General features: G+C 45.4%; 1 protein-coding gene across 2 annotated transcripts in view; it reads left to right on the top strand.

Moving 5' to 3' along the window:
• Positions 1 to 23,760, top strand: part of YWHAG (tyrosine 3-monooxygenase/tryptophan 5-monooxygenase activation protein gamma) — a 30,388-nt gene extending 6,628 nt beyond the window's left edge. The window contains exons 2-3 of one of the 2 annotated variants that reach the window (XM_080830337.1): positions 20,333 to 20,998; positions 21,954 to 22,279. In XM_080830337.1, the coding sequence (XP_080686463.1) occupies positions 20,333 to 20,989 (657 nt within the window). In that variant the 3' untranslated portion in view covers positions 20,990 to 20,998; positions 21,954 to 22,279. Of the gene's footprint in view, positions 1 to 20,332 lie in introns of both variants that reach the window. The other variant, XM_080830336.1, reaches the window with a different exon arrangement.
• The last annotated feature ends 947 nt before the right edge of the window (positions 23,761 to 24,707 follow it).

Genomic DNA, 24,707 nt, shown 5'->3' with positions numbered 1-24,707 from the left:
TGCGGAAATAAGCTTAAGTTGTTTTTTTTTTTTTTCCCACTGAATTGTTTCAATTCAGTACCGTTCAGATCAGTACAGTGCTCTTTTTGTAGCAGTCTAACATGAGAAAGTGGACGAGTGGGCCTCTGCCCTGGTGGGCGGGCGTGGATATTGTAGGGGTGCACATACTCTGTCCATTTGCCAGCACAGCCTTACAGGGGGGCCTGACTGATAGATGGATGCTATTTTCAAATGTTACTCCACTCCTCGCATATGACCTATAGCTAGTGTTTTTAAACTACATTTGTGTAATAGAAATAGACTTCAGACACTAAATTTTTACTGTTAAGTTGAAAATTACCCAGTCCAGAAAGGCAAGGAGAGAATAAGATAGGAGGCTGAGAACAGCGGGAAAGGACATCCCGGGACAAGGAAAAGGTAGTGGGAACAAGTGGGTAGGAGAGAAAGGAATATTAAAAAAAAATTTTTTTTTTAAGATTTTATTTATTTATTAGAGAGAGACAATGAGAGAGGGAACACAAGCAGGGGGAGTGGGTGAGAGAAGCAGGCTTCCCGCTGAGCAGGGAGCACGATGTGGGTCTCAGTCCCAGATCCTGAGCTGAAGGGATCATGACCTGAGCTGAAGGAAGATGCTTAAGGACTGAGCCACCTAGGTGCCCCTAAAGATTTTATTTTTTTATTTTTTATTTTTTAAATGATTTTATTTATTTATTTGACAGAGAGAGATCACAAGTAGACAGAGAGGCAGGCAGAGAGAGAGTGGGGGGGGGAAGCAGGCTCCCTGCTGAGCAGAGAGCCCGATGTGGGACTCTATCCCAGGACCCTGAGATCATGACCTGAGCCGAAGGCAGCGGTTTAACCCACTGAGCCACCCAGGTGCCCCTAAAGATTTTATTTTTAAGTTATCTCTACACCCAGTGTGGGGCTCTAACTTAATACTGAGATCAAGAGTCGCATGCTCTCCTGACTGAGCCAGCAAGGCACCCCTGATTTTTTTTGTTTGTTTTGTTTTGAGGGGGAATATTCAGGAATATTTTGAATTTTGGGATGCTGCTATTGTCTTTTCCTCTTTTTTTTTTTTAAAGATTTTATTTATTCATTTGACTGAGAGATCACAAATAGGCAGAGAGGCAGGCAGAGAGAGAGGGGGAAGCAGGCTCCCCAAGGAGAAGAGAGCCCAGTGTGGGGCTTGATCCCAGGACCCTGAGATCATGACCTGAGGCCGAAGGCAGAGGCTTAACTGACTGAGCCACCCAGACGCCCGTAGATGCTGTTATTTGCTAAGGGATTCTGACTTTTGGAAGGCTGTCATCAATGGGACAGATTTACTGATGACAAAAATGTCTGGCCTTTAGGATGTTGGGAAATTTTGGGAAAAAATTACAGGTACCACCATAACAATTCCCCTTGCAGGGAAATTTCCATCATGTCTTTTTCTGTAGGCTTTAGACTTGATTTTGTACCTTGCCTTCTCCCTTGACATTATTTCAAGGATCTTTTTTTTCCTGTTATTAGTATATTCAGTGGCCGAATAATTCCGTGGATGTGTCATAATTGTGTTTTTATTTAACATTTATAGTCTTGCCCAATTTGTAAGTAATACTGCCATGAATACCTTTGTGGCTAAAGCTTCCAGCATAATTTATATATAGACCCAAAAGTGGAATTGCTGAAAGGCTGGCTAAGGATAATTTTTAAGGTTTTTAAAATCATCGGTAGGTAATGAGTTTTCTTTTTTTTTTTTTTTTTTAAATATTTTATTTATTTATTTGACAGAGATCACAAGTAGGCAGAGAGGCAGGCAGAGAGAGAGGAGGAAGCAGGCCCCCCGCTGAGCAGAGAGCCCGATGCGGGGCTCGATCCCAGGACCCTGGGATCATGACCTGAGCCGAAGGCAGAGGCTTTAACCCACTGAGCCACCCAGGTGCCCCGGTAATGAGTTTTCTTAAAAGTAGTGAAAAATGTAATTGAGTAGGCATTACATACACATGGTTTAAAATTTAAGGATACCCTATTGCGCTTTTACTCTCATGAGGAAAAATAAAATGGGGTTGGGGAGAGCTTGACTGTTAGCAGGAAATCTCCCTTTTGTTACTTTCTTGTGGTTGGAATGATTGCATTTAAAAAGAAAACACGGGGGGGGGGGCGGGGGCGCCTGGGTGGCTCAGTGGGTTAAAGCCTCTGCCTTCCGGCTCTGGTCATGATCTCAGGGTCCTGGGATCGAGCCCCGCATCCGGGCTCTCTGCTCAGCGGGGAGCCTGCTTCCCTTCCTCTCTCTCTGCTTGCCTCTCTGCCTACTTGTGATCTCTGTCAAATAAATAAAATCTTAAAAAAAAAAAATAAAAAGAAAACACGGGGTCGGGGGGGTGCGCCTGGGCGGCTCTTCCGGTTAAGCCTTTGCATGGTCTCCAGCTCAGGATCCCGGCATTGGGCTTTGGGGAGCGTACTTCCCCCTCTCTTCCCTGCCTCTCAGCCTACATGTGATTTCTCTCTCTGTGTCAAATAAATAAAATCTTAAAAAAACAAAACAAAACAAAACACGGGGGGCGTCTGGCTGACTCAATGGCAAGAGTACCACTCTTGATCTCTACATTGGGTATAGAGGTGACTTAAATAAATAAACTTTCAAAAAACAAAAAGAAAACACTAATACGGAAATTTTCAAACACATGTAGAGGTGAACAGTAGAAGTCATACAACCAGCTTCACCACTTGTCAGCATAGCAGTCAGTCTTGTATCAATGTACCTTCCTGGTCGGCCCCCTTGGGATTTACCGTCTTGGAAGATGGCTTCTTACCGACCTAAAATTACCCCTTATTCGCCATAAATGCTCAAGTTACCAGCAAGATCTCTCTACATTCAAATTTGGCCACCTCAAATGTAGTTTCTTGCTTATAGCGTTTACTCCAGATGGCAGATGATTTTCACTTTTTCCCTTAAAAGAGGTGCTTCTCTTCAGTTGTTAGCAGGTACTGCCTGCCATCAGCCTTTTCTCCTGAGGGGGATGAAAGCCTGGATAGGTCCTGAGGGGCCAGAGGATGGATGATGTGAAAGAGTTGGATCTTTACAGGACTGTGATTCCGATTGTACTGCCTTAGGTTTTTTTTTTTGTTTTTGGAAAGGTAGAGTCTTCCATCAGTTCTGGCTTTTATCCCTAACCTGAAAGTAGAGCTGAAACCCAAGTTGATTAGTTGAGGATGATGTGAGTAAACAACTTTGCTTCTGTTTGGCTTTGTTGCTTGCCAAACATTTTTTAAAAAATCATTTTTGCCTTCAGGTCTGTATACTGCTGGGCGTTCGCGTGGATGGGTGGGTGATGGGTAGGTAGTAGGCATATATCCTAGCTGTCTGTCCCTAGACGGCCTGGCTTTGCATCCATACTCACAGGTATGGAGCTGACCAATTTAATGATGTTATGGTAATTTAGGTGGGTAAGTTGTCATTTTATCTTTTTTTTTTTTTTTTTGCCTTTTGAAGGTCCTGTAGGGAAACTTGAGATTTTTGGAAGGGGATCCATTTATTGAGGAAAGGAAAATAATGTAAATTTCAGACAGATGTAAACAGAGTGACAGGACATGGAAGTCACACTGGATTCAGAGGATATTTGAAGTAGGGTCTTGGGGGATAGGAAGGAGGGGGAGAGCATGGAGGAAGGGGTGTCGGGGCAGAGGTGTAGTTACATAGCGTCCAGGAGCAGAGTGCTCAGGAGTGTGCATTTGAGGACTGCTAACGGGTCCACAGAGGGGAGCAGGGGCCAGTTCACAAAGGGCCTCACGAAGTCTGAGTTCTTCCTTAAGCTGTGGAAAGTTCTGGAAGGATTGTAGGCAGAAGAGGATCATAATCCGATTTTTGGTTTGAAAAGATTTGGAAATTGAAAAGGACAGTGAGGCAAAGGTAAGGAGACTGATGAGAGTGTTATGGGGCTCGAGTCTGAAGGGATGAGCGCCTGGAGGGCAGGCCCGAGAGAGAATTTGATAGCTGGAGACTGAAGAAGAAAAGCGGGAGGAAAAATGATGGATGAGATGAATTCCATCGCAGTCGAGCTGAGTTTGGGTTTGGGGGGCCATGTAAGTGGAGGCAGCTACATGTTACCACACGCAAAGCCCTTAGAACAGTGCCATGCCCGGGGCAAGCACTGTTACATATTATTCATTCATCGAATAAATATTTTTATAGGACCAGTTAATGACTGGGCTCTAGTCCGAGAGCTGGGGAATACATGGCCTACCTCATGGCCTTCATGCGATGGACATTCTAGTGGGGGTCACTGTCCATCATGGTTAAAACCACGCTTCGTAAGGTCACCTAGGGAAACTGAGTTGGCGTCAGAGTTGGTAGTGATGAAAGCAGGAAACCAGGGGAGAACGGGTCAGAAACGAGGAGTCGTCGGTGGTGTTGGGTTCTTTTAGGAATAGAGATTTAAGGTGAAGACATAGGGAAGCGTTGGTTGGGGACTGGAAATGGGAAGGACAGTTGATGGCTTTTTTGAGTGGGTGCAGGGGTGGTCGGGTGAGGGGTGGATGAAGGGTGAGGAAGTGCTGAGACATGTAGAGTTTATTTTCAGGATTTTTTGATTTTGCAGGAAATAAATGAGATTAAGAGGCCTCACTTACTCATTTTCATCCTGAACTTGGGTGATATGTTAATGGGAAAGAGCAGGAGAGGAGGAGGGAAGCTCCCCGGGAGAGTGACTGCTGGGCGTGTAGCGTGGGGGAAGAAACTGGGTTGGCACGCAGGGAGGAGGCAACGGTAGCGCCAGTTTTTTGCTAAGAAAAGACTCGGCTTCCCTCGTGGTTACTCTCCTCTCTGAAGAGGCCGGAGGAAGCGAGGCTCTTGAGGCAGTAAGTACAAAGGGCTCCGCTGAGGTCAGAAAATCCTTAATGTGCCGGGCCTAGTCTTGGGTTGGTGTCTCTCTCCCTCCCTCCCTGTCTCCTCTCACCTCAGTAGGAAAGTTTATATTCACAGAACAATAGTTGAATTGCTGAATCTTCGAAGAAAGGAATAAAGCCTGAAAGGAAAGAGAGGAAGGAGGGGATTCAGGAGCACGAGCTAGTAGGTGGGAGTGAGGACTGGTACTGGATGGAGGAGGTTGTAAGAGTTTTATTTTAAAGGCGAGTGATTTTGAACAAGGAGGTCTGGGGTGTGGGTTGGGGGTTGTCAAATTTGGTGAGAGAACTGAACTATTGTTTTTTTTTAATTAATTTGGAGGAATAGCCTTGGATAATGGAAGTAGAACCAGAGATCTGCACACAGATCTTGACATAGGTGAACAATCCCAATGAACGTGAACAGGGCATTGATTCCAGGGGAAGTTGTGGAAGCCAGGAAAAGGCCTAAAAGGAAATTATTGTGAAGGGGAGTCAGTATGGGTTTGTATGAGAAGCTGTTTGTTTGTTTGTTTGTTTGTTTGTTTGTTTTGAGAGCACTTGAGCCAGGGGGAAGAGAGAGAAGCAGGGAGCCCAGCACAGGGCTCAGTCCCAGGACCCTGGAACCATGACCTTAGCCATAGGCAGATGCCTAACTGACTGAACCACCCAGGCTCCCTGAGAAACTGTTTAATTTTTAACTAATTTTGATTTAATTGCTTTTTAGAATAAGGTTATGTGACTACTAGCCATGGGAGTGCTAGAATTAGTATATCTGAATTTTTTCAAGACTTTCGATCAGGTGTTTTCCTGTGTGGGATTAAACAGGAAGCTGCAAAATTTCGACAGATCTCCTAATTGTTAGAAAGTGGGGTCAGACCGGAGCCACGGGTGGAATCTGGGCTACTGAAGTGGCCTTATTTTTGCCTAAAGTCTTGTCCTTTGGGCCCCAGGTTCAGTGTTTCATGATTACATTTGGTGTAGATGGCACCTAACAGTAGCACTTGTTGGGGGGGGAGAGGCATAGGGCGTTAATTGAGATCTCCGTGTGAACTGAGGCTGATTGATTTTCAGAAGATAATTTAAGCAGAATTTAACACTGTAAGATAATAGTATTAAAACAAGCATATGAGTTTAGTTTTTTATGTCAGATTACCCAAAAGAAAGATTAATTTCTTAAACAGTTCTGTTGGTTGGCCAGGCTCGATGTGGCTCGTTGAAACTACCGTGGCCATGGACGGTTCCCAGCAGCAAGCCCTTCCGGAGTCACAGGCACTTGTCAGGCCTCTGCTTGCCTGATACTTGCTGCCATTCCGCTGGCTAAAGGAAGTCACATAACTGTGTGCCGCTGATGGGGTAGAGAGCTAGAGTCCATTTCTTCATGGGAGGAGCTACAAAATCAAATTGCAGAGGACAGAGATCTATACAGGGCTGGGAGGAATTATTAGTGCCGCTTATGCAAACAAGCTGGGCTTGGTACATTGCGGGTAGATTCACGTCACCTAAATACTCAAAAGTGACTGTTCGGTACCAGGGTGATTCATTGGTGAGTGCAGTGTGGTACCTGCCCCTGAGGATTTCAGTCTTTCTGTGGAAAGGAAGGGTATACAGTCAGTGGTACAGGGCATTAGAAGTAAGCAATATCGGGGCACCTGGGTGGCTCAGTGGGTTAAGCCTCTGCCTTCAGCTCAGGTCATGATCCCAGGGTCCTGGGATCGAGCCCTGCATCAGGCTGTCTGCTCAGCAGGGAGCCTGCTTCTCCCTCTCTATCTGCCTGCCTCTCTGCCTACTTCTGCCTACTTGTGATTTCTCTCTCTGTCAAATAAATAAAATAAAAATCTTAAAAAAGAAGTAAACAGTATAAAAGATGCAAGGTAAAAAGTTACTAATACCCAGTGATCAGTGATTAGAGCTGCCTGAGAATTTTCCAGAAGGCTTCAGGAAGGAAGTATATGTAGTATTTGAGGACTTGAAGGATATACAGAGAATTTTTCTTCATGGGTTCTTGAAGTGTGTTAAGGTGGTTGGAAAAGCATGAGAGCATGGAAGTGTGCAGTATGAGGAGGAGTGTGAGTATAATGACCCGAGTACTGATAACTTGGCATAGGGTTTTTCTACCTTGGTCCCGTTGGTATTTGAACCGTGTTCTTCTTCACTCGTGTGGGGGGCTGTCTGTTACGGTGCAGGGTGTTCCAGTGTATCCCTGGCCTTTGCTCAGTAGATAATTTCTGTAGAGCTGGGTTTTTTAAATTATTTTATTTTATTTATTTGACAGACAGAGATCACAAGTAGGTAGGGAGGCAGGCTCCCTGCTGAGCAGAGAGCCCGATGCGGGGCTCTATCCCAGGATCCTGGGATCATGACCTGAGCTGAAGGCAGGGGCTTAACCCACTGAGCCACCCAGGTGCCCGAGAGAGAAGATTCTTAAGGCTGGCACATGGTGGTTGTAGGGAGCTAAACTTGGTTTTACCATGAAGTTAGTTTCTAAAGGTGGATTTAGGCTGAGTGCTCACAGGTGTGCCGGTGAAGGGCGGAAGACCTTCACTCAGGGTCTGTAAGAGGGGAAGGTGCTCTGGTTTGGTGTTCGTGTGGGTTGTCAGTACCTGGGGAAGTGACCTGTGTAATGTCAGTATGTTTCTCTCCTTGTCGCCCGCCCCCCCCCCATAGTGGCAGGATTGGATGCTTTATAGTGACAGATACCTGTGGTAGGAAACGTACATTTTTTTCTTAGCCCTTTTGAAGTTTGCTTAAGTGTACCTGAGCAGTACTCTCCCTCTCATATTGGGGGAGGGGATGAGAACTGTTAACATCCGTCAAGACGACACAGGAGTTTATTTGAAATCACAAGAGGAGAATTAATCATTGGGGGTTTGTGCTCTGTGACAGTGACTTTTCTTTTTCTTTCTTTTTTTTTTTTTTTAATTTGACAGACAGATCACAAGCAGGCAGGGAGGCAGGCAGAGAGAGGAGGGGGAAGCAGGCTCCCTGCTGAGCAGAGAGCCTGACGTGGGGCTCGATCCCAGGATCCTGGGATCACGACCCGAGCCGAAGGCAGAGGCTTTAACCCACTGAGCCACCCAGGCGCCCCCAGTGACTTTTCTTTGTAAAAGCCCACGTACTGTGAAGTGTGAAGAACTTGGAATTCAGAATTCCACGACCACACACGAGTTCATGTGTAATTGCTGGTGCGTGAGAGGTTGCTGTACAGACTACGGTATGGGGCAGCAGTTTTATTTTTACAGTTTTATTGAGATACAGTCCACATACCATATGGGTCACGCATTAAAAGTGTACAGCTCAGTGGTTTTTAACATTTCAGGGTTGTGTTAACTGGCGCCAGTATCTGAATCCTAGAATAAATATCATCATTCCCCCAAAAGAAACCCTGTACCCATGGGGAGGCACTGCCTACCCCTACCCTTGGAGCCCCCCAGCCCTAAGCAGCCTCCAGTCTGTTGTGTGTTTCTGTAGATCACTCAGGACATTTCCCATCCCCGGAATCCTTTCGTATGTGCCCCCTTGCTTCAGGCAGATCGCTGCCATCCGTGTTGTAGCCTGTGTCCTGCTGCATTCCTTTTTGTGCGTGAGTAATGCTCCATTGTTTGGAAATACTGCATTGAATTTAGTCTGCTTACCAGTTGACATTTAGATTGTTTTCGCTTTTGGCTGTTTTGACTAATGCTGCTAAGAACATTTGTGTACAAGTTTGTGTGTGGACGTTGTGTTTTCATTTCTCCCGTATACATTCACCTTTGGGGTGGAATTGCTGAGTCATGTGGTATCTCGCCATTTTGAGGAACACGGTGTTGCCGTGCTTTTTTTTTTTTTTTGAGAGAAAGAACAAGTGGAAAGGAGAGGGAGAGGGAGAAGTGGGGAGTCTTCCCCACTGCGCAGGCGGCCTCACGCTGGGCTCCATCCCAGGACCCTAAGATCGATGCCTGACCTGAGCTGAAGGCGGGCACTTAACCGACGAAGCCACCCAAGCGCCCCTGTGCTGCCGTCTTACCTCGCAGAAACAGATAAGCATGGGTTCCACGCGGTACTGAATCTTCAAGGCATAGGGCTGTGTAGGGGGTATTTAATTTATTTCAGTTAATTTATTTTTAAAGATTTTATTCATGCATTTGGAGAAAAAGAGCGTGTGGACACATGTGTGTAAGCTGGGGGAGGCGGGGAGAGAATCCCAAGCAGACCCTGTGCTGAGAGCCGAGCCCAGCTTGGGCCTCAGTCCCGTGACCTGTAAGAGATCATGACGACAGGTGAAATCAAGAGTTGGATGCGGGGCGCCTGGGTGGCTCAGTGGGTTAAGCTTCTGCCTTTGGCTCAGGTCATGATCTCAGGGTCCTAGGATCGAGCCCCACATCCCCACATCCGGCTCTCTGCTCAACAGGGAGCCTGCTCCTCCCACCCCCGCCTGCCTCTCAGCCTGCTTGTGATCTGTCTGCCAAATAAATAAAATCAATCTTAAAGAAAAAAAAAAAGTTGGACGCTTTAACCAACTGAGCCCCCCAGGCGTCCCAGGGGATATTTTATAAAAAGATTTCTCTCCTTGGGGTGCCTGGGTGCCTCAGCGGGTTAAAGCCTCTGCCTTCAGCTCAGGTCATGATCTCAGGGTCCTGGGATCAAGCCCCGCATCAGGCTCTCTGCTCGGCAGGGAGCCTGCTTCCTCCTCTCTCTCTGCCTGCCTCTGCCTGCTTGTGATCTCTGTCTGTCAAATAAATAAAATCTTTTTAAAAAAAAAAGCTTCCTTTCCTTGGTTGAGAACTAGTTCTGTAATGAAGGCATAGAGGATTTTGAGCCATTAGATTTGCGTTCCATCCTTTGGCTCTGAGCCTTAATTTTCTTAACTTTAAAATGGGAATAACAATTCTAGATCATAAAGGGTTATTTGGAAGGTCAAAAGAGGAATTAAAATTTGGTAAAGGACCCATTTCTGATGTGACAAAAGTGGCTTAGAAAAATATGGAATGGATGGATTCTTTCTTAGCAAGATAGAGAAAGCTGGTTTTTTTGTTTTGTTTTGTTTTAAAGATTGTATTTATTTGAGAGAGAGAACATGAGAGGGGGAAGGGTCAAAGGGAGAAGCAGATTCCCTGCTGAGCAGGGAGCCTGATGCGGGACTTGCTGGGTCCTGGGACTCCAAGATCTTGACCTAAGCCGAAGGCAGTTGCTTAACCAACTGAGCCGCCCAGGTGCCCAAGCTTTTATTTTTGAAAAGACTTTTCTTTATTAGAGGGAGAGAGAGAGAGAGAGCGCGCACGCATACACACACACACACACACAGGCAGGGGGGAGAAGGAGAAGCAGGGCTGGATCACCAGGACCCCGGGATCACAGTCTAAGCCAAAGGCAGATGCTCAACTGACTGAGCCATCTAGGTGCCCCTAGAGAAGTCTTTTTTTTTTTTAAGATTTTATTTATTTATTTGACAGGCAGAGATCACAAGTAGGCAGAGAGAGAGAAGCAGGCTCCCCGCTGAGTAGAGAGCCCTATGCAGGGGCTTGATCCCAGGACCCTGAGATCATGATCTGAGCGGAAGGCAGAGGCTCAACCCACTGAGCCACCAGGCACCCCTAGGAGAAGTCTTTTCAACCCAGAGTCAGTATTTAAGAAAAAAACGCTGGAAGTATTCCGTTAAATTCAAAACAAAACAAAGGTGCCTGTGATCAACATTAGTAACATTGCCCATGTGTGTGCTTGACATGTAATTACAGGTATAGGGAGTATAACTACAGGAAAGAGAGTGATGCTTGGGAACCATAAGATTATGTATGGAGGGAATCAACTGGGAAGATATATGAATTAGTAATTGGTTTAATAAGACAGGACTGAAGTGTTTAGTATATATTCTATATCCTGTCCCTGATCTGTATAAAGATACAGTGAAAGATTTTTATACAACAAAAATAAGTGAAAAAAGATATTCTTGGGGTGGGGTAGTGAGCACATTCTCATTCTCAACAGATGTGGGTTTGAGTTAATTATTTACATCAGTAAACTTGTTTATATAAAATTACTGCCTTTGGGGGCACCTGGGTGCCTCAATGGGTCAAGCCTCTGCCTTCAGCCTCTGTCATGATCCCAGGGTCCTGGGATCAAGCCCCGCATTGGGCTCTCTGCTCAGCGGGGAGCCTGCTTCTCTCTCTCTCTCTCTCTCTCTCTGCCTGTCTCTCTGCCTACTTGTGATCTCTCTCTGTGTGTCAGATAAATAGAATCTTTCAAAAAAAATCACTGCCTTTGGGCTTTTTTTTTTTTTTACTTGATTCTCAAAATTGGTTTTAAACTTTTAATTGTAGATAAAATTATCAGGGTGAGTTGTGGAGTAGGTTTGTTTGAATTGGTACTGTAACAGGTCAAAAATCAGTCTTCTCAATCTTGACTGCTTCCCAGCCACTCTGTTTTCAGACCTTTCTAGAAATACACTGAGAAGACAGATACTTTTTGAATGGCTAAGAATTCCACAGTATGGATGTGGCATAATCTTAGTTTCTTTTTTATATATAATTTTTTTAAAGATTTTATTTATTTATTTGACAGAGAGAGAGCACAAGCAGGGGGAGCGGGAGAGGGAGAAACAGGGGGAGCAGGAGAAGGAGAAGTTCAGCCGGGAGCCCAATGTGGGGCTCATTCCCAGGACCCTTGCATCAGAACCTGAGCTGAAGGCAGATGCTTAACTACCCAGACACCCCTAATGAGTTTCTTTCTTTCTTTTTTTTTAGGATTTTATTTATTAACAGACAGAGATCACAAGCAGGGAGAGAGAGAGAGAGAAGCAGGCTCCCCACTGAGCAGAGAGCCTGATATGGGGCTCGATCCCAGGACCCTGAGATCATGACCTGAGCTGAAGGCAGAGGCTTAATCCACTGAGCCACCCAGGCCCCCTGCTAGTGAGTTTCTTACTGAAGACCATTTAGGTGGTTCCAGGCTTTAGCTGTTAGCAGTAATATTGTTAATCAGTTTCTAGAAAGGGAATTGCAGAGGGGTGCCTGGCTGGCACAGTCTGAGCAGCATGTGACTCTTGATCTCAGGGTTGTGAGTTCAAGTTCCACGTTGGGTTTAGAGCTTCCTTTAAAAAACGGGGGAAGGGTGGGGATTGCAGAGTCAGAAGGTTGTTGAATATGTGTACTTTTGTTAGTCCTTTCCAGATTGCCCTGCATAAAGGTTGTACCAGTTACAGTTTCGCACCGTGGGTGAGAGTGCTGTTGGTGCACGGTATCACCTGCACAGCGAGTCATTGCCAGTCTGATGGGAGACGAACGAGCATTCAGAGTGGATGAGACTGGGTGCTCCACCTGTGTTTCCCTTTTCTTTAACTGCCTGTTCCTTTTACTCCTTTTCCTATTACCAGTTGGTCCAAAACTCTTTGGAGGCCTGTGTATTAGAGAAGTTAGCCCTTTCTCTGCGGTGTGCTGGTCATGTTTATACTGTCAGAGACGCAGGATGGGAGAAGGAACGCAGGCTTGGAAGCTGGAGGGCCCGTGTTTGTGTCCCATCTCTGCAGTGCGTTCGTGGTGTGATTGGGGGGAAATCGCCTTTCGTTTGTCTGCATCCCACCGGTGAGTAAGTGTGATGTCCACCTTGTAGAGAAGTTGTGGAACAAATACAGGACCTCGTGGCTGTCCAGAGAGCCTGGGTGTTTGGCCAGCTCATCTCTCGTCTGTGAGACCTTGAACTTGGCCCTGTCGAATATGAAGTTACAGGACTCCTAGGACGCTCTTCTTCCTGAAATGTTTCCCTTCTGCAGTTTTTATCCGGGGTGGTTGATGCTGGGTGGTGGTGGTGGCTTTTTTTTTTTTTTTTTTTTAATATTTTACTTTTTTGACAGCGAGTGAGCATGAGAGAGTGGAGAGCACAAGCTGGGAAGTGGGGAGAGGGGCTGGGGGGGCAGAAGCAGACTCCCCACTGAGCAGGGAGCCCAACATGGGGCTCTATCCCAGGACCCCAGGATCTAATGTTGTCCTTTCTTTTTTTAAAGATGTTATTTATTTGAGGGATGCCTGGTTGGCTCAGTTTATTAAGAGGTTGTCTTCAGGGGCGCCTGGGTGGCGCAGTGGGTTGGAGACTCTGCCTTCGGCTCAGGTCACAATCTCAGGATCGAGCCCCGCGTCGGGCTCTCTGCTCCGTGGGGAGCCTGCTTCCTCCTCTCTCTCTCTCTGCCTGCCTTTCTGACTACTTGTGATCTCTGTCTGTCAAATAAATAAATAAAATCTTTAAAAAAAAAAAAAAAAGAGGTTGTCTTCAGCTTGGTCGTGATCCCAGGGTCCTGGAATTGAGTTCCGCATCGGGCTTTCTGGCAGGGAGCCTGCTTCTCCCTCTCACTTTGCCTGCTGCTCCCCCTGCTTGTACTCGCTCTCTCTGGCAAATGAATAAATAAAATCTTTTTTTAAAAAAGATTGAGAGATTGAGAGAGAGCACAAGCAGGGGGCGAGGGAGAAGCATTCTCCCCGCTGAACAGGGAGCCCCATGGTGGGGCTCGATTCTAGGACCCTGGGACCACGGCCTAAGCTGAAGGCAGATGCTTAACCGATTGAGCCACCGGGTGCCCCTAATGGTGTCATTTTCTGATTAAAATTTCCTCTAAACTTTCCAGACGGAATGCTACCCTGAGAATAAAGTGAGTAAGTTTGTGTTTCCTCCTCAAGGAGCAGCACCTTGAGGCTATCTCACTACGTTTTCTGTCTTCAGAGAGTAGTGGTATATGACCTGTGCTAGATTCTCAACAAATGCCTGATGAGTTATCTCCTGAGTGGCTGTTCTATAATTTTCCTTGTCATCGGACCTTACGGCACACATTATATCAACTTTGTGGAATGAATGTTTCGGGGGTCTTCAAGACTACCGCCACGGTCGATGATGTGCTAGGACTCAGCGTGTAGTTGTACTTAGGGCTGTGATTTATTAACAGTGAAAGGATACAGAGCTAAACCAGCAAAGAAAAAAAGACAGCAGTAAACCAGGTGCAGGTGGCTGTGTGTGTGAAATGGTGCCTGCCAGGGAATGTCATAAGAGATTTAGTGCCCGAGGGTTTTGCTGGGGCTGGTCACAGAGGTACTGTCTGCCCAGCACATCCCAGTATTCGAGACTCCTAGAAGGAAAACAGGTGTTTACCATAAACCACATTGTTTGCACAAACAGTTGAGGGGCAGGGAGCCATTCTTATCTGGGAATGGTGGGAAGCCTTCCAAAATTCAAGTTTCCAGATGCCAGCCAAGGGTCAGCTTTGCAAGCAGACCTTTCTAAAGTTAGCATTCTCAAGCCTGTTGTGTTAATTCTTCTGCACAGACCATCATTCAAGTTTAAGGTGTTTTACTCAGGCAAGACATAGCTTCAGATGATTGAGAATTTCTGCAGTTACTTAGTAGTCCTTTCTAGAATATAGGATTAACTGTATATTCAGACACGACAGTGTCACATTTATTTCCAGTGGTTTAGTCCTCTGCACAGTGTATAGGTACTGTATCCATTCCATGGCCACGGGAGCCCGTCCTGCACCTTGTCATCTTATTTTCTCTGTTTTTGTTCCTATACAGCAGTCACTGCATTTATCTTTTTTCATGTCCTCTTAGCACTTCTGGGTGATTAGTACTCCAAACCTAGGGGCACAAAAAAATGCAAGATGGGGCCAGATGTTATACCTAGTGTCCACTAGCCCCCCTCCTTTTTTTCATCTTTTCTTTAAGAGACTTTTTTTTTCTTTAGAGTAGTTTTAAGTTCACAGTGAAATTGAGTGGAAAGCACAGAGTTCCTGTACACTCTGCACACAGGCCCCCTCCCCCATGCACAGGATCGCCTGCTTTCAGCATCTCTGTGGTTTGTTAGAGTCAGTGGCCTGAGACCTACAGTGACTCATCATTGTCAGCCAGTCCATGGTTTTTACTTTAGAGTTCACTTGTGGTATACATTCTGTGGATTTTGACAAGTGTATAATGACATGTATCCACCATTAGAGTATCACACAAAACGGTTTCACCACCCTAAAAATCCCTTTTATCTTATTTTTTTATTAAATATTTTAATTTATTTATTTGACAGAGGGAGAACACAAGTAGGAAGAGGAAGAAGCAGGCTCTCCATTAAGCAGGGAGCCCGATGTAGGGCTCTGTCTCAGGACCTCGGGGATCATGACCTGAGCTGAAGGCAGCCACTTAACCAACTGAGCCACCCAGGCGCCCCCTATCTTATTTTTTTGGATGTGAACCCAGTTGTTTGTAGAGACTTTTCAGCTTTCTTAAATCAGTGTGTCTTATGTTCACCACTCTAACTCTTATTTTTGTATTTTTTAAAGATTTTTTTTATTTAGTAGAGCAGAGAGAGAGTGTGCACAGGGCTGGGGGTGGTGCAGGTAGAGGGAGAGGGGGAAGCAGGCTCACCTCTGAGTAGGGAGCCCGAAGCAGAGCTGGGTCCCAGGACCCCGGGACCATGACCTGAGCCAAAGGTAGAGGATTAACCAGCCAAGCCACTCAGGTGCCCCTTATTTTGTAACTTCTACAAAAGCTTTTTTGCAAGGTAGAAATAGATTTTAAATTAAGCCTGATGCAAGTTTTTTCTTATTTAAAAAGATTAAACATAATGAAGTTGCATTTACTACCATTTAAAGTTCTTGATAGATGAGTTGAGGAAATTGTAGAAGGCTGAGTGCTCTAAGTGTTGGGGTCAGAAAGTCATCTCAACAGCTTTCCAAGTTTCTCAAGGGGTTGCTAATCTTCCATTGAAAAGTCTCTGCATCAACTCTTAGGGGAGAACTGTTGGTGCTAATTAGTATCTGATTCCTCAGCGGGGGATTTGGGGAGTTCCAGATCGTAAACTGTCCAACTTCAGCTGTCTGAGAATAAGAGACTTTTGGGGTCTTTTTACTCATCTGTTTATCTTTAACTCACTAAAAGAAATCTGAACGTGGGGTAGTATCCTAGTCCTTGAAAAGAGAGAAACCTTAAGAATACAGACTTTCTACATTTTACAACAGCGGTGACAGTGTATTTCAGGAAACATATTTACAAGTGTTGCATTCTTAGAAACAATTCAGTGACTATTTGGAAAAATAATTACCTCCCTTCCCAGATGATACATATCTCTCATCTTCCCACATTGAATCTCATTCTGTCTTGGTTAAGCCTTTTCTTGGACACTATGAACATAATTTTTTTCCTTTTAAAAAGTTATCTTTTGACATATTTAAAAATTTTTATTCATTTGAAAGAGAGGAGCACAAGCAGAGGAAGGGGAGAAGCAGATTCCCCACTGAGCTGTAAGCCTGATACGGGGTTCCATCTCAGCATTTGGGGAGATCATGACCTGAACCTCACAGGCACCCCATCTTTTAACTTTTGAAACTAGTGTGGTTGGGATCTCTATTTCAATGTAAAAATCACAGATTCATTCTCACACAAGTTCTTTAGATCTTAAGGATTTTTTGAAATTCTGATTTAAGAGAGACTTTGAGCAGACTTCAAGAGTTAAAGGTTTTTCCCTCTAACTTAGTTTTTCAGTGGCAGAGAACATCTGGGTATGTTCCAAGTGTGGTTGAGTTTACTGGATCTAAAGGTGATACTGCCACTTCCTGATCTCCACGTTTCTCTTGGTCTCAGGCAGCTGTGCAGACTACAGCAGCACACAGTGCTGCCTTTGGGCTCTGCAGCCATAACTTCACTTGCAGCAGGAGGAGATCCAGCAGTATAGGGTACTGGTGAGGTCATGTGAGCTTTAAATAGTTGCTGGCTCTGGAAATAAGGACAGCATGATTTAGGGGAAAGGCTAAAACTCGATCTCAATGGCCTTAGGCACTCTGGCTTCTCTTCGCATTGGAGACCGTGATCGGATTGCCCTAGTGGCGGCTGGCCTTTGGTATTCAGTGAGTATAGGCTGGAGTCCTATGGTATGTGTGCCTGAGGCTTACAAAGGCCTCAGCTTGTTTGAAAGCCAGTCTGGGGAGTGTTTTCAGGCTGTATGACACTAAAGTTTATGGAAAGGAAGTGATGTAAGCTAAGGAAATTTCAACTTAGAAGAGAAAACAGGATGAAACAGAGACGAGATACTTGATACAGGGATATAAGCTGGCAGATGGTTATGTAAGAAATTTAGAGGCTTCCTATGCTGAGGATTAAGATGGAAAATTATCCAGGGTATTCTCAAAAGTAATTGCTCACGTCTCTGTCACTTTACTAGGTCAGGAGCACTTTATCGTTTATCTGATACACTCTTACAATAACTTTATGGAAAAGGCAGAAATCTAAGTTTAACAGAGAGGAAAATCAAGGCCCGGAGATGAAATGTTTGCCCTCAAGGTCACTTAGTATGGTGGGATTGGTGGGACTGGGAAAACGCATCTTCTGGGTTAGCTGAATACACATCAGAAATCAGGAGGAGTGACAGAGTGATCTGTGGGGGTACTTGGGTGGCTCAGTGGGTTAAGCCTCTGCCTTCCACTCAGGTCATGATCTCAGGGTCCTGGGATCGGGCTCTCTGCTCGGTGGGGAGCCTGCTTCTCCCTCACTCTGCCTGCCTCTCTGACTACTTGTGATCTCTGTCAAATAAATAAATAAAAATCTTAAAAAAAAAAAAAAAAGAGTGATCTGTGGGTTGAGCAGAGGGTCTCCAAAGCCTGGAATATGTAAAGAATTGGATGTGGGAAGAAAAAAAAAGAATTGAATGTCAGATGATATGTGCTGCTTTATTCCAGAGAATTGGTGTCTCCACAGGGGAATGGGGTTGGGGGTCATAGAACAGAAAGCACCTCTGTCCTGGTTTCCTTCTGCTCTCAAGTCCGGTAGTACAGAAACCTTGTCTTCCCAACTCTACTGTCACAAGAAGGCCATGTCTGGTAGAGGTCTTGTTCTTTAGTATAATGGGAGAATGAAAAATGCATAGTAAAAGGGTAACATAAGAGAAACTGCTAATCAGTATAAGAAATATATTTTTTAAAGATTTTATTTATTTATTTGACAGAGATCACAAGTAGACAGGCAGGGGCAGGGTGGAGGGGAGCAGGCCCCCCCCCCCCCCCCGCTGAGCAGAGAGCCCGAAGTGGGGCTCAATCCCAGGACCCTGGGATTATGACTCGAGCCGAAGGCAGAGGCTTTAACCCACTGAGCCACCCAAGCACCCCAGTATAAGAAATATTTTGAGTATAGGGCGCCTGGGTGACTCAGTGGGTTAAGTGTCTGCCTTTGGCTCAGGTGGTTATCCCAGGGTCCCGGAATCGAGCCCCACATCAGGGCTCCCTGCTCAGTGTGACATCTGCTTCGTCCTCTGCCGCTCCCCCCACTTGTGTGAACTTTTGTTCTCTCAAATAAATAAAATCTGTTTTCTTTCTTTCTTTTTTTTTTTAAGATTTTATTTATTTATTTGAGAGAGAGCATGAAAGGGGAGAGGGTCAGAGGGAGCAGACTCCCCATGGAGCAGGGAGCCCGATGTGGGACTCGATCCCAGGACCCTGGGATCATGACCTGAGCTGAAGGCAGACACTTAACCGACTGAGCCACCCAGGCGCCCCTAAATAAAATCTCTTAAAAAATATTTGAGTATATATCATTTGCTAGATACTTTGGGAATTAGCAAAGCTTGATTAATTCTTTCAAAGAATGAATTGCTGGGTGCCTGGGTGGCTCAGTGGGTTTAAGCCTCTGCCTTCGGCTCCGGTCATGGTCTCAGGGTCCTGGGTTCAAGCCCCATGTGGGGCTCTCTGCTCAGCAGGAAGCCTGCTTCCTCCTCTCTGCCTGCCTCTCCGCCTACTTGTGATCTCTCTCTCTCCATCAAATAAATAAATAGAATCTTAAAAAAAAAAAAGAATGAATTGCTTGCAGTAAACTAATAAGTATGATGTGGTTTGTGTTCTGATTTAATTACCTCCTTAGAGATAATATTTAATTTACACAACCAGTCGCACTAAGCATAACCTTCCCCACCTCTCGGTTGATGAAAGTGCCATACATACTAAATGTGAATGATTCACATGCAGAAAAAAGTCTCATGCTACCCCAATGCCCCCAAAAGAATTTTGGTATTTCGCTTTGGATTCTGTCTCCCCGCCTTCCCCCTCCAATACCTGTAATTAATACAAATGTAATGTAGATGCTGTGGTTGGTCCACACCCGGATCAGTGAGGGTTCAAGAGAGTGGCCAGTCTTAACGGGGTGGAAGGAGAGATGGGGAAGAATTCATAGAGGAAGTGAATATTAACTATTAACTTGTTTCTTGACACTTGTGTAAGTCTCCCGGGCCGGGGGAGAAGAACAAGGGGCAGAAGTATGACGTTTTTGTTGCACTTAACAAAGTTATGACTGGAGCCACAGGTAGGAGAGGACAGGCAAGAGAAGTATCTAGTCTTTCTGAAATAGCGAATGACCTGGGATTCTTGGTGTTGTGGCTTAGCCACTGATGTAGTACCCCAGTTTAGACACAACAGCCAGACAAATAAAAATCTGTTCTCTGATTAGGAATAAAAAACGAGAGCTCTATCCTCCTTGTAAAGAGTTTCTGTTTTACATGGTAGACAGTGGTATATGGCTCTGATATGACAGGCATGAAGGGACATAAGGAAATGCGGTGTGATTGACTCAGTTTAATTTTTTTGTTAAAGGCAGTTGTTTGGTAGTCGTAAAAATGCAGAGCATTGGCGTGTCGTTGCTTTAGTTTCCTCTAGGTGATTAATTGCTGGGGTGATAAGGATTGGTATATGTGCTGCCCAAGCGAGCACTAGGGTGATAAGGATTGGAACTTAGAAATGCCCAGATTGAAAGAAGCATTAATTTCTCCTGGCCACTCCAGCTTAGAAGTACCTTGCTTGACTCTCCTCTCTTTCGTATTGCTCATAACGTTCAGCCTGCGACAAGTGTGTCCTCGCAGTTGTTGCCATTTCTGTGTTCAGACTCAATCCCGTGCCCCCATGTGACTTCCCTTCCTGAGATGTGTAGTTCATATCGTCTTAACCCAAAAGCAGAAAAGCCAGCTCGTTTCCCAAAAGGCAACCAAACTTGACTTCAGAATATTCTCACTGAAAAGGGATGGAATTGAGCAGACAGGACACGGTTAGAAGGAAAGTGTCAGTCTGGTTGCCTAAAAAACTGTTGAGGTACGTAATACCCATCTGTGCTTAAAATCCCCAGGATTGGCATGTGTGTAACGTTCCAGGAGAGAACTACTAACCTTGTACGATTTAGATCAAGATTTGGTTTGTCATCTGAGAGCTCAGCTTGATAGATCTTCAATGAAACAGCTATGTGAAAAGTATGTGCCCTTTTCTAGGGAGGAAGCAGGGGTTCAGGTACCACTGATGCACTGCAGTGTTTGCGTTCTTTGTCGTTCGTCCCGCCTCTGTCCCCCTTCTGCACACCTGCACAGTCTCGCCGTTCTTTCTGTCCATCACTTTATTCAGCTGGTGGATCTGTTAGTGTTTAGTGGCGTAAAGATGAGATCAACCCAAGGGACGTCATCTGGACCATAACTACTCTTCATTCTCTCCTCCTCTTAGGTGACAGAGCTGAATGAGCCACTGTCCAACGAAGAGAGAAACCTCCTGTCCGTGGCCTACAAGAACGTAGTTGGGGCACGCCGTTCTTCCTGGAGGGTCATTAGTAGCATTGAGCAGAAGACATCTGCCGATGGCAACGAGAAGAAGATAGAGATGGTCCGTGCTTACCGTGAGAAGATCGAGAAGGAGCTGGAGGCGGTATGTCAGGATGTGCTGAGCCTGCTGGATAACTACCTGATCAAGAATTGCAGTGAGACCCAGTACGAGAGCAAAGTGTTTTACCTGAAGATGAAAGGGGACTATTACCGCTACCTGGCCGAAGTCGCCACTGGAGAGAAGAGGGCGACCGTCGTGGAGTCCTCTGAGAAGGCCTATAGCGAAGCCCACGAGATCAGCAAGGAGCACATGCAGCCCACTCACCCCATTAGATTAGGCCTGGCTCTTAACTACTCCGTTTTCTACTACGAGATCCAGAATGCCCCGGAGCAAGCCTGCCACTTGGCCAAGACCGCCTTTGATGACGCCATCGCCGAGCTCGACACTCTGAACGAGGACTCCTACAAGGACTCCACTCTCATCATGCAGCTCCTCCGCGACAACCTAACGCTCTGGACAAGCGATCAGCAAGATGACGACGGCGGCGAAGGCAACAATTAAGGCCCCCAGGTGGACTGGCAGCGCCCGCTGATGCTACTACTGCAGTCTTTATTTTTTCCCATGAGCTGGGGGTCGGGTGGGGGAGGGAAAGGGAGGGATGCCCTTCCTAGGGAGAAGCCCACGACCTGTCCTGTCTTTGATCGCCTCTTTGACATTTTTGCCAAAATACCACTAGTGGAAAGTCAGGCTAGCTGTGCTCGTATTGGAATAGCAGCCTCACACTGGCGTCTGGACTGTTCTGTAGATGGAATGCAGGCGGAGCTGTCTGTCTTTAATCTAACTTATTGCTAGAGAATAGGGTTTTAAGATGAAAAGAAAACTGAAACGGGATTGGCCCTCATTCAGTGAGTTCTGTGGTTCCAGTAAGGATTTGTATGTACATACGCTCTTGTCTTACGTTTTGGGTACTCTGTCTCATCTGTTTTAGCTGTGCGTTTCTTTTCAGGGTGTACTCGACCAGCCATGGACTAGTTTAAATCCCGAACGGACAGACTTGGAACATAAGGCGTGTTTATCCTTATGGTTTAGGCCTGGCCAGTTTCCTGAGTCTCGGATTAGCTGACAGTATTAACACTAAATTGCAGTTTACAGTATTTCTACATGACAGCCATACGTAACATCAAGCCATTGATTGTGTATTTTCCTTTGCTAGTTACTTTGGCTTTACATCCATAGTCAGCCTTATCCAGGTTGGGTTTTGCTGTTCGCTGTCTCCCAGGCCACAAGGCTCGCCTGCGGGGAATCGCAGCTCCTTTTAGGTTTTGGTTATTAGGTGCTTGGCAGGTGGCTGTGGGATTCGTGCCCTTCTTTCCTCTTAACTCAAATCCACCGCAAAAATGATGAATCACTTTAATAGAAACGTAAAACACCACAAAAATAGAGAAAATTCAGGTCTGTATGTCATTTATTGTGTTGATATTTTCAGAGAACTCCTGATTTTTAAGCTGCCACGCTCCTTCCTCAGGGATCACGCTGCCATCACTCTTGAGTGTTCCCCGCTGGACCTTCTGCTGGTGGCTCTCGGGACGGTGGAGACGCCGTTGAGCTGGAGAAGCTGGGCAGTCATCTTGAGGAAGGTTGTGGTGCAGTGTGTGGAAATTCAGGTGCTAGAAGCTTACTGGTAGAAAAACCCAAAAGGAAGAGCTCTTCTATTCATAAGCATTCTGTCCAATTTCGGGAGCCTCGTAAGCATGTCCGTTTTTCCTCCCCGAAAACACTCCTTCCCTAAGCAGTTGTTGTAGGAAGATGAACTAAAGGCATTAACAGATAATAAATCACTCCTATTTGACCAAGACTTTTTCTACATATTTTTTTTTTCTTTTTAATGAAAGCATCGAAGCGGGAGAGTCCTTTCTCTCTTGCACAGTTGACGCATGCTCTGGAATCGAAGGAAACTACATTGCTGTTTCCACAAATCTGTTCTCAGTTAGCCTTAGGTCCTTCATTCTTATTTTGGAAAAATCTGTCTGAAAAACGTGACCTGTTGAGTGTGTGTTCAGCCTTTCTTTACAAGACCAGAAACGGTGTGAACTCCCGAGATGGAGGTAATAACACCAGACTCGCTTCGTTTGTTCCTTCGGTTTAGTCAAGGAGAGGTATGAGGAGTAATTGAGGAAACACTGACCGTTGCTTTTTGCTGTTTACCAAAATTGGACTTACAGTTGGGAAATGAGTATGTGTGACAGGATCCAGGTGACAGTGAGGACTAGAACAGTGATGCCCTGTAGCATGGCACAGTTTACCCAGCGTGACTTTCCTTAGAAGGTTCCCTCCATACGCTAGAGCAAAAGTCCCAATTAACTGAACCCTAGCAGAACTAGAAGAGAGCTGTACAGCTTTTGTGCCATCACCGGGGCCCTAAAGTCAATGCCATGGATGGGAAATGATTGGGGGTGGGGGGGAGGGGTAGGTGGGGCTTTCCTTAACTTATCTTCATGTCCAGTGAGCAGTGTTGTGTCCTTCCTTGTAGCCTTTGGAAATGATTTACTGGAATTACAAAACCTATTTTTTCTTTTAAATTTCAGCTTTGGCTCTGGCTGCTTTTTAGAATAATGCAAGATAACAGTTATACCTGAGGGCTAAAAATGAAGAGGGAACGGGAGACTTGATATTTAAGCAGCTTGAATGGTTTCTTTTCTTTTCTTTATTTTTAAAGAAATGCACTTGCCTCTGATACTGTCTCTCCAGTGAAATGATTACTCCTCCATTACTCTATTGATACAATATTGTGCATGCTAGTGTTGTATTTCTATACAGTAGCTTGAAATTTATTAACTTATACTGTAGGTGTTATGTATTCCTATGACAAAAAAAATTAAGTCTTCAAATTTTTTAAAGTTTTTTTAATTTAATTTTTCCTTTGGGGGTACAGTTTGCTCTACCAAATAGTGATCGTAACAAATTGATCTGTTTTGGATGTTGCTATAGTGACATGCAGTTATATATTTTGTTTTTAAAGGGGGGGGGAAGCAAAAGAAACACCAGTGTTAGCTTAATCTTAATGTCTGGTGTTTGTCATGGTGAAATTATAACTATTACAGTGTAGGAGAACAATGACTATGTTCTCTGAATGAGCCTTTGTGCTTTTTGTCATGTTATGCAGTGAACTATTTTTAAGGTCTAATCAGTGATTATTTTTCCAACTCCGTGTTTCTCTAAGGAATTATTTCACACACGGACCATTCTTAGCAGTTTTCCTCAGTGATGGAATATCATGAATGTGAGTCATTATGTAGCTGTCGTACATTGAGCAAATAAACTTACAGATCTGATGTCAGTGCCACTTAGTTTTATTTAAATGACTTTAATTTCCCTTTGCTTTCCAAGGGTTGATGGGACTGGGGGCAAGGGACAACACTGTCTTGGAAAGTACCTAGAGTGGGAGTCAGACCCGGATTTACTGACCTTGAAAAATCATTGTACCTTTTGGGCCTCCAGTGTTTCTCCTGCAGAATGAGCACGTGCAGGTAGATCTCTAAAGGCCTATCCGGGGTGTGATTTGTGAGAAGCACAGACCTGAGTTTGAATTATGGCTCCTTTCGGTCTTGGGCAAATTCTGAAACTTCTGAGCTTTGGGGTGTAGTTCGAAATGGAAACCGGGTCACGTGCCTGGTTCAGTATCCCAGGGAGGCACCCGGTATTGTTGGAGATCTCATCAAGTGTTAGCTGAGGTGGTTCTCTGCGTTGAAAATGTTCATAAATAAATGGTCTTAGGTCTAGTCCCTCCGAGGTGGTTGCAGCCTCAGTTGGTGAGGCCTGAGCTCTCAGGAGCGTTGCTGTTGTTGGTGGCAGCTGTCAGAATGCGCCCACCGCATGAATCACGTCCCTGGGTGTGGGGGTGTTCTGCCTCGATCACTGGGGGGAGGGATATTTGTCTCTAGGGACGAGAAATGCCAAGGCAAAGGCTTTCCTCCATCAGCTTGGTTGTGCTCCGGCAAAGGGGTGGGGGTATTTGAAAGAGGGTGGCTTTTTAATTTTGGGGGTAATCAGAATTCACATTGTAGGAATAATGATTTGTGCAAACCAAGTTTTTGCCGCGTACTGGATGAATTCACCTGTGTTGGCTCCTTGTCACTCAGAACCACCCTGAGTGGCACCATGGGCACAGCTGCGGATAGAGAAGTGGCGGATGTGCCTAAGTTCTTAGGACGTCAGAGCCCTAGTCCTGGGCCCTCCTGAGCCTTGCCTACAAACACCAGGCTGCTTCTGCTCAGCCAGG

Source organism: Martes martes, assembly GCF_963455335.1.
Source record: "Martes martes genome assembly, chromosome: 18".
Lineage (NCBI taxonomy): Eukaryota > Metazoa > Chordata > Mammalia > Carnivora > Mustelidae > Martes > Martes martes.
This window is presented reverse-complemented; position numbering and strand designations above follow the sequence as displayed.